Raw genomic sequence first — 13,159 nt, 5'->3', positions numbered from 1 at the left:
TAAGATTAAATTCATGAATGATGAATGCACTTGCTTCTATTTTTAGTAGGCAGATATTGGTACATCTTCAATGAATTGAATTGATTCACGAGTGTTTCTGCGCTGCACTCCAACGAACGAAGGAAACAAAACCAACTACCATCACATTAAATTTGGAGCCACTTGGTTTCGGGACAGAACAATTTGGTATATATGTAAAATAAGTAGGGTCATACGTGTAAAAAGACTCACTCATACAGAGTGTGTGCCTTTATTTATTTATTTATATTCTTTTCTTTTTGGTGACGAGTCATCAGTCATGTATGCGTGAATTTCTTTAACAAGTTTTTTTTTCTTTATTCTCTTTCCCCTACCGGTAACTGTATTTGTTTTCTCCTAGTATTAGTTCTTATTGTCCATTATTTATGTTCTTACTTCTTTCGCAGACTTGATTAAGGATTTTTTTGTTCAATAAACAAATCATTTTTTAAATATATTTGTTTTAATTTTTTAAAATAATCAAAAGCTAAAATAATATAAAATTGGATCAAAATCGAAAGTTATTTTAAATAATTTTTCATAAAATCATTTTTTTTTTCAATATGTAACAAATTCGTGATAAACATATTGAAAATAAGGACATTAAATTTTAATCCAACTTATTCAGGGCTTTTCTTTAATTGAGTTTAAGTCAATTCAGTCTATCTAATCGTAAAGCGCTAATTCTTTTTTGGCTAAGTAAAAAATTAAAAAAACAAAAAACAAAAAAAGACATAACGCAAATTCAAACCGGACTTTGAGTTTTTCTATTACCAAAATAAAAATGGACTTTTTATTTATTTTCATAAACAGAACTCAATGAAACTAAGTTGTCATCTATACGTAAGCTTAACTAATAATAGAACCCTTCATACGAGTTTCCGAGATAAGACTGTGTTTTTTTAATTATTTATTTTAGTTAACATAAAAATTAAATTTTAATGTATTATTATTAAAAGTACACCTATATTCAATCAAATAACATTATTATATAAAATAAAATTAAAAAACATCAATTACGTGGAGGAATTTAAGTCTTAAATATATTCAAAAATACTTAATACAAAGTTTTATTGCGGATAATAAATTTATCTAATATGTTGATGGTAATGAGTCTCTGACCTAAGAAAAAAAGAATAATAATAATCTGACTGGACTTAAGAAAGATTACCTCACCGAAAAATAAAATAAAGTATTATATAGTCATCAAGAGAATATTGAATGATGTGAAAAGGTTTGTTGAGAGAGAAGAAGAAAGGGGATTGAATGGAAGGGGAAGGGGGGCGATGGTTGCATTTTAGGAGCAATTTAGATATAGAATAGAACAATGTAGGATTGGTGTTTTTGTTTTGGCACGGGCCACAAAAACAGTCACGCTGCTTTCTGCTTTTGTTGTGGTGTCTCCTCAAGTGGACCTCAACTTACTTATCTCCTTCTTCCCGCATGATCCCAACCAAAATGCAGTAATGGAGGACTCTGATGAAGATATTGTCTGCAACTGGGTGCCTTCCTCCCCCGAATAAATGGATTTAGGGCTTTCAATTCTTCTTCAGCCCCTTTTTGGAGATTCCCCAGTGCTGCCCTTGCCTTTTCCCATTACTTGCAACGGTTCAATTCAAAGCTGCTTCTTCTTTAGAATATTGCTCTTTATACCCCTTGTTCTCAATATAACCCAACAACTCACAACTTTATTATTATTATTCTCCATGAGGCTTCATCTTCTTCTGCTGCTGCTTCTTCTTCTATGCTTTTCTGCTCCTCATGCCAGTGCTCAGTCTAGCCAAGCCAGGTCCCTTGACGCAATTCTGCAAGAATATGCCTTCAAGGCTTTGGTCAAACCCAGAACAGGTACCATTTACAACGCAACAGCAACTCAGCTTCCTTCCAATTTGACCGGGGTTAAGATTTCCGCATTGAGATTAAGGAGTGGCAGCATGAGGAGAAAGGGGTTTCCCAGTTACAACGAGTTTGAGATTCCCATAGGGGTCATTGCCAAACCATATGTGAAGAGGCTGGTTTTGGTGTACCAAAATTTGGGGAATTGGTCCAACAGCTACTACCCTCTGCCCAATTACACTTACTTGGCTCCTGTCCTGGGACTCTTGGTTTACAATGCCTCCAATTTGTCAGCTACTAATTTACCAACGCTCAATGTTAATGCCTCTGGTGACCCTATCAAGGTCAAGTTCCTCCATGTCAAAGTTCCTCCTCTGGGTGCTGTTCCAAAATGTGTTTGGTTTGATTTGCAGGGTTCTTCCAATTTCAGCAATGTAACAGGAGGCAACACTTGCTCCACCTCCTCGCAGGGCCATTTTTCTATTGTCGCCGAGTCTTCTGCTCTTCCACCACCGGCTCCTTCTCAACCGCCGTCACCACCACCACCACCAGCAGCAGTTGTTCCAAAGGAGAGCAAGAGTAGCAACAAGGTTGGGGTTATTGTGGGGTCTGTCTTGGGTGGATTTGCATTCTTAGTTTTGCTGAGTTTGCTGGTTTTGTGGCTGCTTAAGTACAAACAAAAAAAGAAAATACAACAGATGGAAAGGGCTGCAGATGCCGGAGAAGCGCTTCATATGGCCTCTGTTGGGGATACTAAAGCACCTGCTGCCACGGTTACTCGAACCCAGCCTACCCTTGAACACGAATATGCGCCCTGACACACACTCATATGTGCAAGCTCCGTTGCTGTATTCATAAATTCTTCAAACACCTCTTTTTGGTGGTTGTTTGCTTAGGCTCTTTTCTTCCCCTTGGTTAGTTTATACTGGTGGTAAATGGTAATATAGTATAGATTTTTGTGTAAAGTAAATCTGTTTATTATTATCTCCTTTGTGATTCATTGTGGTGTGAATGTATGTACCAGCCCAAAGTGATTCTATATGTGATGAATTCAGTTGTTCCATTGACAAGAAATAAAAATGTAGATCCTACTTTTGGGATTATTTTTACTGATCCTCTTTGCTCCTGTTTTGAAACTTGATAAATTGGTATGAATGGTTGGCTCACAAATGCCTTTTATTGCTCCTGCAAAAAGCACTCTTGGGAATTCATTGTGGGCTTCTTTTTGCCTTGTCTCTGCTTTTGTTGGCATTGAATTGCTAATAATAGGATTTAGGTAGGATATAGAAAAGGGAACTTGATCATGAAGAAAGCAAATGGCTTAGAATTAGATTATTCAAGTTGTAACTGTGGCTGTGTTCATTGTATGTTCCTGGTCTCCTAATTATGTTTCCAAGCAAACAAGTGAGCAAAGTAACTCAAGATATGCTGCTGAGTGGTAGTCCTTGCAGCACATGAATCTTCATACTTTTGCTTGCAATGCTTTCCTCTCCCCTATCCTTCAAAAGAACCACACAGAAAGAACATCCAACCAACCATAAGTTGTGCATAAAACTAACTTACACGACTTGCATAAGCAACCATCCATTGATTCATTTGTTCCAGGAACGATGATAACACTGAAACTAGGTGCACATAATTGATGGACAAGAATGATTGATTTTCCTGCCCTTCTCAGGGTGTGAATGTTTGACTAGATACATATATGGGGTCGGTTACTCGGTTTTTCAGTTTTCACTTTTCAAGGATTGATATTCAGATGTGATCAAACTTAATGTCCAAAATTGCAGCCAAATGCTCTCCTATCACGATATCTTCTTCCCTTTTCAGATTGACATTTTATTGTCGTAAAATTCGGGACAGCGCATGGCCAACGAATCCAATTAGTTTGCTATGACTTTAAGCTTAGAAGCCGTCAGGACAACGCATGTCCAAACATCAGGACCCTTTCTTTAAGTTTTGAAAAGGATAAATATATTAGTAGTATTTTTAGGCATTAAATTTAGAGAAAAAAGAGTATATACTAACATGGTAAAAAAATTTGCACTATCATTTGCATTATCATCCAATTATAACCTATATTCTATATTATGTAAGTTAAATTTGTTGACTTTTATAATAATTACTTAAAAAATTATATTAATGGTGAATTATGATTGAACAATAATGTAATTTTATATAGTTAATATATTACCATTAAACTCTTAAATTTATTTATATTATTATAGTTTTCAAAAAAAAAAATATTACAACATACATTTTCTTGATAAACAACAATATTTTTCTATCTTTCCCGGTTTAAGTACCACCCTCTAAAACACTTTGTTGAGAATTCATGAATAGGATTCCTAAAAAAAATTGATGAATGTTTCATTTTCCTATAACTATTGTGCTTATAATGAATTATCATGAACATTTTAGTAACTTTAAAGTCAGTTACTACATGAAAGTTTTACTTCAGCTATAAAAATGAGAAAATTTTATTCTTGTTTATTCACAAATTTATATTTTCATCAATTTTTTATATTTTACCGATGAGAAACTCTTTTTCCCATGTTAATTTTCTAAAATTGTTAAAACATTCGTTCGCCTTAAATAAAACTGATAAAAGGTAACCTGAATTGCTTTAACTCTACCCTGAACCTGAAGCGACCAAAATCCGCTAATAAAAGCTTATAAAATTTAGGTTATATTTTAGTCGCATGAAAAAAAAATATATAAGATTGGTTGAATCCCTCTTGCCAACAACAAACTAATCGTTAACGATAAAAAAAAAAGTCCCCTAAAGAATCATTGATTTTTTTTTCTCTTTCAAATAACATAACTAATATTATTACACGTTTTTTTCTTCTTCTTTTCCACCAGTTGATACTCAAAATATAATTTATATTATTAGCATCCAAAGGAATCAAAGAAGAGGCATGTCTCTAAATGGCTGGATGAGATAAGATGAGTGGAGAAAGAATGACGTCCACAGCTCAGCAGCACCGACGCCAAAAAAATCAGTTTAAAACTCAATTATTAAGTTGTGTCTTGTTGCAAAGCTAGCCCTAGGGAAGTTTGCATACATATTATGAATTTATTGTTTTATTACTGTGTTCTTTGGTCCCTGGAAGCCACAACTCCATACCGCTACCCAAACTGAATTGTCGACCCTTCTTCAAAGGCATACAAGATACATATAATGGAAAGACAATTTTAATTTCCACCACAATTTACACCTTTTCACTTTTTGCCCACTCAATTGGCCAAACTTTGAAGCTACCTAGTATATTGCAAAACTTAAGGGATTATTTAATTTTTTAAAAAATATTTTCTATTTTTTTATCTTTGACTAAAAAATGTTATCATATTTTACTTTATTTCTTATGTTTGGAATTTATTTTCATTGTTATCTATATAAATATTAAAAAAAGTGTCACTTTATAATTAAAGATACAAATGCAAAATTTCTAAAAAAAATATTTTTTTTTCAAACGTGAAAGTTCCTAAGGGGTCATTTGGTGTGAAAACTAAATATTTTATGTTTCCACTTTTAAATACAAAAAGGACACCTTATTTTAACTGTATTTCTTATATTAAAATATTTGTATAAAAAAGTGAAAAAATAATTTATTTTCATTATTTCTTATATAAACTTTTACAAATAATTTTTTTACAACAAAATAAGAAAACAAAGAAATATTTTTTCAAACCAAATAGTATCTAACCTTTTCTCCAAGTAACCAAACTACATTTTATGTCACTAATACTATAGTTATTCCTATCTTTAGTCCTATTTATAAGACTTGTTTTTAACTGCTTCACAAGAATTAGTGAATTTATTTAATTTAGTTAATAATATTAAAATATCAACAAATATATATTTTTTCTAAAATAATTCTTTTAAGTACTTATACTTTGCATTCTTTATGTTATGAGAATATAACATATTAAAGACTCTATCATCTCTAGACACCGACTCATCTCTAACGATTGACCGACTCATCTCAAGGGCCGACCAAGTTATGACTAAGTCTAGGAACAAACTAAGTGAGACATCGCATTTCTGACATGACACATAAATGCAACAATGCACTCATACCACATACCGAATCAACATGATCATATATAAACACGGGTCTTTTGAGAATCAATATTATGAGAACACATGTAAAGAGTTGTCGAGAAAACACTTCATATAAATAGAGATGAACTTCAAGCTTCACCTCAAGTTAATGGTTAAGGCATAGCTGGGATGGAGCATAGTGGAGCCTCTGAGTCTTGGGACACTCCATCCTCCCTTCAATGTCCTCCTGATGTGAATATATTTAATTTTTATAATCTCTTTCCACCATATCACCTAATTATTTAGTACATTTTTACTTAATGACATTTGAAAGAAAAAAAAGCCGATTGATGTAATAGACAATTTGAAAGACAAACTTCACAAAATTTGCATGCAAAACTGGCTAGGGGTCATAATATATTGCATTACTCAATATTGTTTGTGCCTAATAACCAAACAAATGAATAGGACGGGTCAGCATAACCTCAAGCTGCATCAGAGCATCTTGACATTTATGCAGAATAGCTTAAACCTCGTGACGCAAAATTGATTTCAAGACAAGATGCATATTAGAAATACACACAGCTGAGTGGAGGCAAGGATTTGTTTTGTTTTGTTGAAAAGATAATGAAAAATAGGGCACAATCCTTCTCATTTTCTTTCCAATTTTCGCGAAGTATGGATTGGCTTGTCTAATTATTCATAAACCATCAATATCGAGTTCTATTCTCAATCACAAAAGTCCTTCAAAATTCTAAAAGGCAAGAAACATATCTAAGTCCAATTGTAGTGATTGATCCATTCTGCTTCCTTGGAAAAGCTGGAGCATCAGAAAAACAAAACATTTCCTTCACAACCACACTGATAAAACAACCTACATTTTCCAACACAAGAGAAGTTATGATTTCTATTCTATAATTTTATGCGTAAAGAAAAGGATAAATTACATTTTATCCACATGTAGGTTCACCCACTTTCTGATTACCCCTGCATTTTTGTTTTGTGTCACTCACCCCTTACTCGCTAGAGGTTTTTTTTTTTTTTTTTACATATATTACCCCCGTAAAAAACAAAAGTTAGGGGTGATAAAATGTTAAGCTATCGTGCCAAATAGAAGGCTAACGTTTGTAACTTAACCAAATTGAGAAAGGTTGAAACTACAAGAGAATTGAGTTTAATTTGACAAAAGAAAATCAAACCTCAAGCTCAAGGTACCTGTTAGCTTTCTTCGGAAAAAAGCTCACAGACACATGTTAGTGATGTTACCCTGAGCATGAAAAAATGTACAGATGTCAATTGTCCTTTTAGTTGTCGAAAGTTGTCGAAATCACAAGTTCTTTTTTTTGATAAAAAGAAAAAAAATATATCAAAGAGTAAAAGAGCAAAAGTATATGAACAACTAAAGAAAGTAAGAAACCACTAAACAAAACAAAGAAGCTACGTAAAAGATATCACATGAAAGAGAATAATCTAGGCAATCCCTCTAAATATCCAACAAAGAACCCATTCTAAAACAGCCACTAGCTAAGCAACATAAAGAGGCTATTAGGAACTTATCCTATAGAGAGAGTAATAGCAAAACAATATCATTGAAAATTCTAGAATTTCTGTGACCATAGACACCAAATCACTCATATATTAACTGCACACAACTAAAGAATGTTGCCTTCTGTACTGCTCCATCAACCTATAAATTGTAAGAAGAGGGTATATAATAGAATAAATAGAGACTCGGGTATGAGGATGTAATACTAAGCGTTGGCTGCTATGATTCACAGCTTCCAGTCATATCAAACTCATCTTTGTTTTTCTTTTTTCTTTTCAAGGAGACATGCTCACGATCACATCTAGGAGTGTTTGCAGATTGAATTTGATGATTTTGAAGAAAAAAACCATCAGACCCAATCATTTTGGTTTTATTAATTTATTATTCAATCAATTTAATTTAAACTTTTAATCTAATTCAATTCAATTTAAAATAGTTTGAATTAGATATGTTTTTAATCTTAATCCTACTTTTAACTTTTTAGAAAATATTAGATAAAAATAAAATATATAATAAAAAATAATTCAAAATATCAAATATTTTATTTATATGTCATTATATAACTAATAATAGAATATTTCATATTTTAACTAGTAAAAATATCTTTAGTTAAATATATTTTTCATATATATTTTATAAATATAGAAGAAATAAAAATAAAAATGAGTAATATTACAAATTTATAAATAAAAACATATGTACATGTATAAGTTTAATTTTGATTAGTTTCTAAAATTAAATGTGAAATCCTACCCAATCCAATAAAAAAATTGCGATTTTTCAATTTTATAATCCGTTTGGTTTTTAGTTTATTCGGTTTTTAGTGTTCTTGAGAAACTTTGATATTAAGAGCCATGATCTGCACGGTGGCGAGATTGTCGGAGGAGAGGGCGATGGCAGACTGGAGGAGCTGGAGACGGGTCGGGTTCGTAGGGAGGGGTTCTGGGATGGGGAGAGAGAGGCTTCACATTGCTGCGGGAAGCGCGTCGCGGCACAGGCTTGTTGGAGAACGAGTGAATGAAGTGAAAGGAACCCAGCCCAAGTTTCTTGGATGTGTGGACCAATTATACGGTGCAATGTGTCATCTAGGCATTCAGAGGGCAAAACCGGATATCCACTGTTCATTCTACCGCACACATCAAAACTTAAGTGGTGGGCTGCAATTTTGGACACTACATTTCACATCTGAATTTCATCCTTGAAAACTGAAACCATGTAACCGACCCCATATGTCTATCTAGTCAAACATTCACACCCTGAGAAGGGCAGGAAAATCAATCATTCTTGTCCATCAATTATGTGCACTAGTTTCAGTGTTATCATCATTCATAGTACAAATGAATCAATGGATGGTTGCTTATGCAAGTCGTGCAAGTTAGTTTTATGCACAACTTATGGTTGGTAGGATGTTCTTTCTTTCTTTCTTTGTGGTTCTTTTGAAGGATAGAGGATAGGAAAGCATTGCAAGCAAAAGTATGAAGATTGATGTGCTGCCAGGGCCAGCACTCAGCAGCATATCTTGAGTTACTTTGCTCACTTGTTTGCTTGGAAACATGATTTGGAGACTAGGAACATACAATGAGCACAGCCACGGTTACTACTTTAATAATCTAATTCTAAGCCATTTGCTTTCTTCATGATCAAGTTCCCTTTTCTATATCCTACCTAAATCCTACTATTAGCAATACAATGCCAACAAAAGCAGAGACAAGGCAAAAAGAAGCCCACAATGAATTCCCAAGAATGCTTTTTGCAGGAGCAATAACAGGCATTTGTGAGCCAACAATTCATACCAATTTATCAAGTTTCAAAACAGGAGCAAAGAGGATCAGTAAAAATAATCCCAAAAGTAGGACCTACATTTTTATTCCTTGTCAATGGAACTACTGAATTCATCACATATAGAATCACTTTGGGCTGGTACATACATTCACACCACAATGAATCACAAAGGGATAATAATAAACAGATTTACTTTACACAAAAAATCTATACTATATTACCATTTACCGCCAGCATAAACAAACCAAGGAGAAGAGAAGAGCCTAAGCAAACAACCACCAAAAAGAGGTGTTTGAAGAATTTATGAATACAGCAACGGAGCTTGCACATGAGTGTGTCAGGGCGCATATTCATGTTCAAGGGTAGGCTGCGTTCGAGTAACCGTGGCAGCAGGTGCTTTAGTATCCCCAACAGAGGCCATATTAAGTGCTTCTCCAGAATCTGCAGCCCTTTCCATCTGTTGTATTTTCTTATTTTGTTAGTACTTAAGCAGCCACAAAACCAGCAAACTCAGCAAAACTAAGAATACAAGTCCACCCAAGACAGACCCCACAATAACCCCAACCTTGTTGCTACTCTTGCTCTCCTTTGGAACAACTGCTGCAGCTGCTGCTGGTGACGGCGGTTGAGAAGGAGCCGGTGGTGGAAGAGCAGAAGACTCGGCAACGGTAAAAAAATGGCCCTGCGAGTGGGTGGAGCAAGTGTTACCTCCTGTTACAATGCTGAAATTGGATGAACCCTGCAAATCAAACCAACACGTTTTGCAACAGCACCCAGAGCAGGAAGTTTGACATGGTGGAACTTGACCTTGATAGGGACTGGAGCCAGAGCAGGAATTAACATGGAGCATTGGTAAATTAGTAGCTGACAAATTGGAGGCATTGGAAGCCATGAGTCCCAGGACTGGAGCCAAGTATGTGTAATTGTGCAAAGGGTAGTAGCTGATGGGCCAATTCCCTAAATATTGGTTCACCAAAACCAGCCTCTTTACATATGGTTTGGTAATGACCCCTATGGGAATCTCAAACTTGTTGTAAATGGGAAACCCCCTTCTCCTCATGGTGCCACTCCTTAATCTCAATTCGGCAATCTTAACCCCAGTCAAATTGGAAGGAAGCTGAGTTGTTGCATTTCTTTCTGTTACATCACATTAACAATCATATCAAAAAAAATTCTTTCTTTCTCCAATCTCTGTGTTATGATGCAGAGAGCACAGGGGTATCCAAGAATATTTTTCTTTATTTAATTTTCTCAATAACTCGGATTCAGTGTGGCATTTTCCAGTAATTGACGGAATAAGTCATGGAATGACATAATATCTAGCTTCTCGGCTCAGTTTGCAACAAGAGCTCTTATTGGCTATCAAGTTTATAGTTTTCACTCGCCATGTGAAGATTCAATTCTTCAAGGATCACATAAATATCTTCCAGACCGAAATGGACTAAATTCCCTGCTGAAAATGTGTAAACTTTCTTTCTCACCTCAATCCAACTCTGGCCAGGTATTTTTTTTAGACCTTTTGTCCTTGCCGACACCCTCACTCTTGCAGAGTCATCCCATCTTCCATTTGCAGCATAAATATTTGACAGCAGCATGAAGCTCCCAGTTATTTTTGACTTCAGGGTTAGAATTTGTGAAGCTGTTTCTTCTACAATGTCCATATCTTTGTACATTCTGCATGAGTTCAGAAGAGCTCCCCAAACATACTCATTAGGTTCAATTGGCATGTTTCGAACAATATCAGTTGCTTCTTTCAAAAGTCCAGCACGACCAAGGAGATCAACCATGCATGCGTAGTGCTCTACATTGGGTTCAATCCTAAACTCTGTGACCATCTGATCAAAAAGGTTACGACCAGCAGCAACAAGTCCAGCGTGACTGCAAGCAGATAGAATAGCAACAAAAGTGATGTTGTCTGGCTTCATTCTGGCTCTAATCATCTCATTAAAAGTTCTCAAAGCATTCTCACCAAGCCCATGCATTCCATAACCACCAATTAAAGAGTTCCATGAGATTAAATCTCTACCCTCAATGTTATCAAACACTAAATGTCCTTCCTTGAAATCCCCACACTTCATATACATGTTAATCAGACCATTTCCCACCAAAATATTGTCACTCATCATATTCCTAATGGCATAACCATGGAGCTCCCTTCCAAGGTTCAATGCTGCTAACTCAGCACAAACTGATAAAACGCTGGAAATTGTCACACAATTGGCCATTACTTTGGCAAGCTGCATTTGCCTAAACAGTTCTAGTGACTTCTCACCACGCCCCTTATACGCAAAACCACTAATCACTGCACTCCAACTTATCACATTGGGCCTCACCAGGGAATGGTCATCTGAATCTGATTTCTCCATATGCAAAAATGCTGCATAGGCTTCGTCACACAATCCAGATTCAGCATATGACGATATCAAAGCATTCCAACTCACTAGGTTCTTGTTCTTGATTTCCAAAAATACTTTATGTGCATCCCCCATATGTTGGTGCTTCCCATAAGTCCCTATTAGTGCATTTTTCACAAACAAATAATCTTCATATCCACCTTTAACAACATACCCATGGATTTCTTTGCCCCAGTCAACTTCAGCCATATCAGCACACACAGATAACACCACAGCCAGTGCTTCGGCACCAATTTCAATTCCCCTTGTCCTCATCACCTTAAACAACTCAAGAGTTTCATCATAAAGCCCACATCTAGCATGGCTCGACAAGAGTGAGGTCCACGTCACAGAGTTCGGCTGCAAACCTTCCAACTCCATCCGCTTAAAAACCCTAGAAGCACCAAGAGAATCACGATTTAAGGCATAACCTGAAACCATAGTATTCCAAGAGACAATACTTCTCACAAACATTCCGTCAAACAGTTGGCGTGCATCCTCCATTCGCCCAAGCTTCCCATACATACCCACGAGTTCATTCACGACATGAAGGTGATTCCGAAACCCCATTTGCAAAGCATGACAATGGACAATCCTGCAGAGATAAGAGCTACCCAGAGACGAGCAAGCCCGTATTACCAATGGAAGAGTGAAACCATCAGGCAAAAATCCAAGCTTTCGCATTTCAACATAAAGCTCAAGTGCGTGTTGATGGTACCCATGAGAGACATTGGCTCTGATAATGGAGTTCCACAAAAGAAGATGGTGGAGTGACTCAAGAGGGATTGCATCAAAGACTTTGCGAGCGTGAGAGAGAAAGGCAAAGCGGGCGTAAACGGCTATGAGCCTAGCGGCCAAGAAGGGTAAACGATGCGCGGTGGTGAGAACCAATTGGGAGTGAAGCTGACGAGCTTGTTGGAGAGTGAAGCAGCGTTGAAAAAAGGCGTGGAAGGAGTAAATGAGTTCATCATTGTGGACGTGGGAGATGAGAAAAATGGGTTGAAATCGTGAAAAGAGAGAGCGGAAGCGCTCAGAGGCTGCATTGAGCATGAATGAAGATTTTAAATAATGTCACCTTTCAAGACGGGGTTTCAGGGAATCGGAAGAAGAAGGTGGAGTGAGTGCGGCGCAGAAGAGTTTTTGATAGAGAAGGAGAGCGACTTTGGAGCGGATTTTTTTTATTTCTATTCTGATTACATTTTTTTCCTTCTCTTTTTCGTTTTTCTCTTGGCTTTTTCTGATGCACATTCGATGTTGGTGTTTGAGCTGTTTTTTTTTTCTGATTTCTTCTTCGTTCTCTGTTTGATGCAGATCCAGTGCTGGTGCTGAGGCCTGGGTAGCTGTTCGGTGCGCGTGATTCTGGTGTGGCGAAGATGGGATTCAAAAGTGTTGTTGGTTGTTTTGTGGTTCCCGCTATGGGCTGCATTTTGGAGTGAGATACTGAATTCTGTGTTGATTGTTTGGAGTGGAAGTGAGGTTATTTTTGCTAGATTTCGATGACTTTTGTAATTGTATTGATATAATTTTTTATTTTAG

General features: G+C 36.0%; 2 protein-coding genes and 1 pseudogene across 2 annotated transcripts; 1 reads left to right on the top strand and 2 right to left on the bottom strand.

Annotated features, from left to right (window-relative positions):
- Positions 1-1,233: 1,233 nt before the first annotated feature.
- LOC100527817 (uncharacterized) lies at positions 1,234-2,963 on the top strand. Its single transcript, XM_003547590.4, has one exon. The coding sequence runs from the start codon at positions 1,542-1,544 to the stop codon at positions 2,670-2,672; it is 1,131 nt and encodes a 376-aa protein (XP_003547638.1). The 5' UTR covers positions 1,234-1,541; the 3' UTR covers positions 2,673-2,963.
- A 6,604-nt stretch (positions 2,964-9,567) lies between these two features.
- Positions 9,568-10,380, bottom strand: LOC100815817 (uncharacterized; annotated as a pseudogene).
- A 202-nt stretch (positions 10,381-10,582) lies between these two features.
- On the bottom strand, positions 10,583-12,307 carry LOC100815287 (putative pentatricopeptide repeat-containing protein At1g17630). Its single transcript, XM_003547589.4, has one exon. The coding sequence runs from the start codon at positions 12,305-12,307 to the stop codon at positions 10,583-10,585; it is 1,725 nt and encodes a 574-aa protein (XP_003547637.2).
- Positions 12,308-13,159: the final 852 nt, after the last annotated feature.

Source organism: Glycine max, chromosome 16 (genome assembly GCF_000004515.6).
Source record: "Glycine max cultivar Williams 82 chromosome 16, Glycine_max_v4.0, whole genome shotgun sequence".
Taxonomy (NCBI): domain Eukaryota; kingdom Viridiplantae; phylum Streptophyta; class Magnoliopsida; order Fabales; family Fabaceae; genus Glycine; species Glycine max.
Note: the sequence above shows the minus strand (reverse complement) of the source record. Positions and strands in the feature narration are given on the sequence as shown.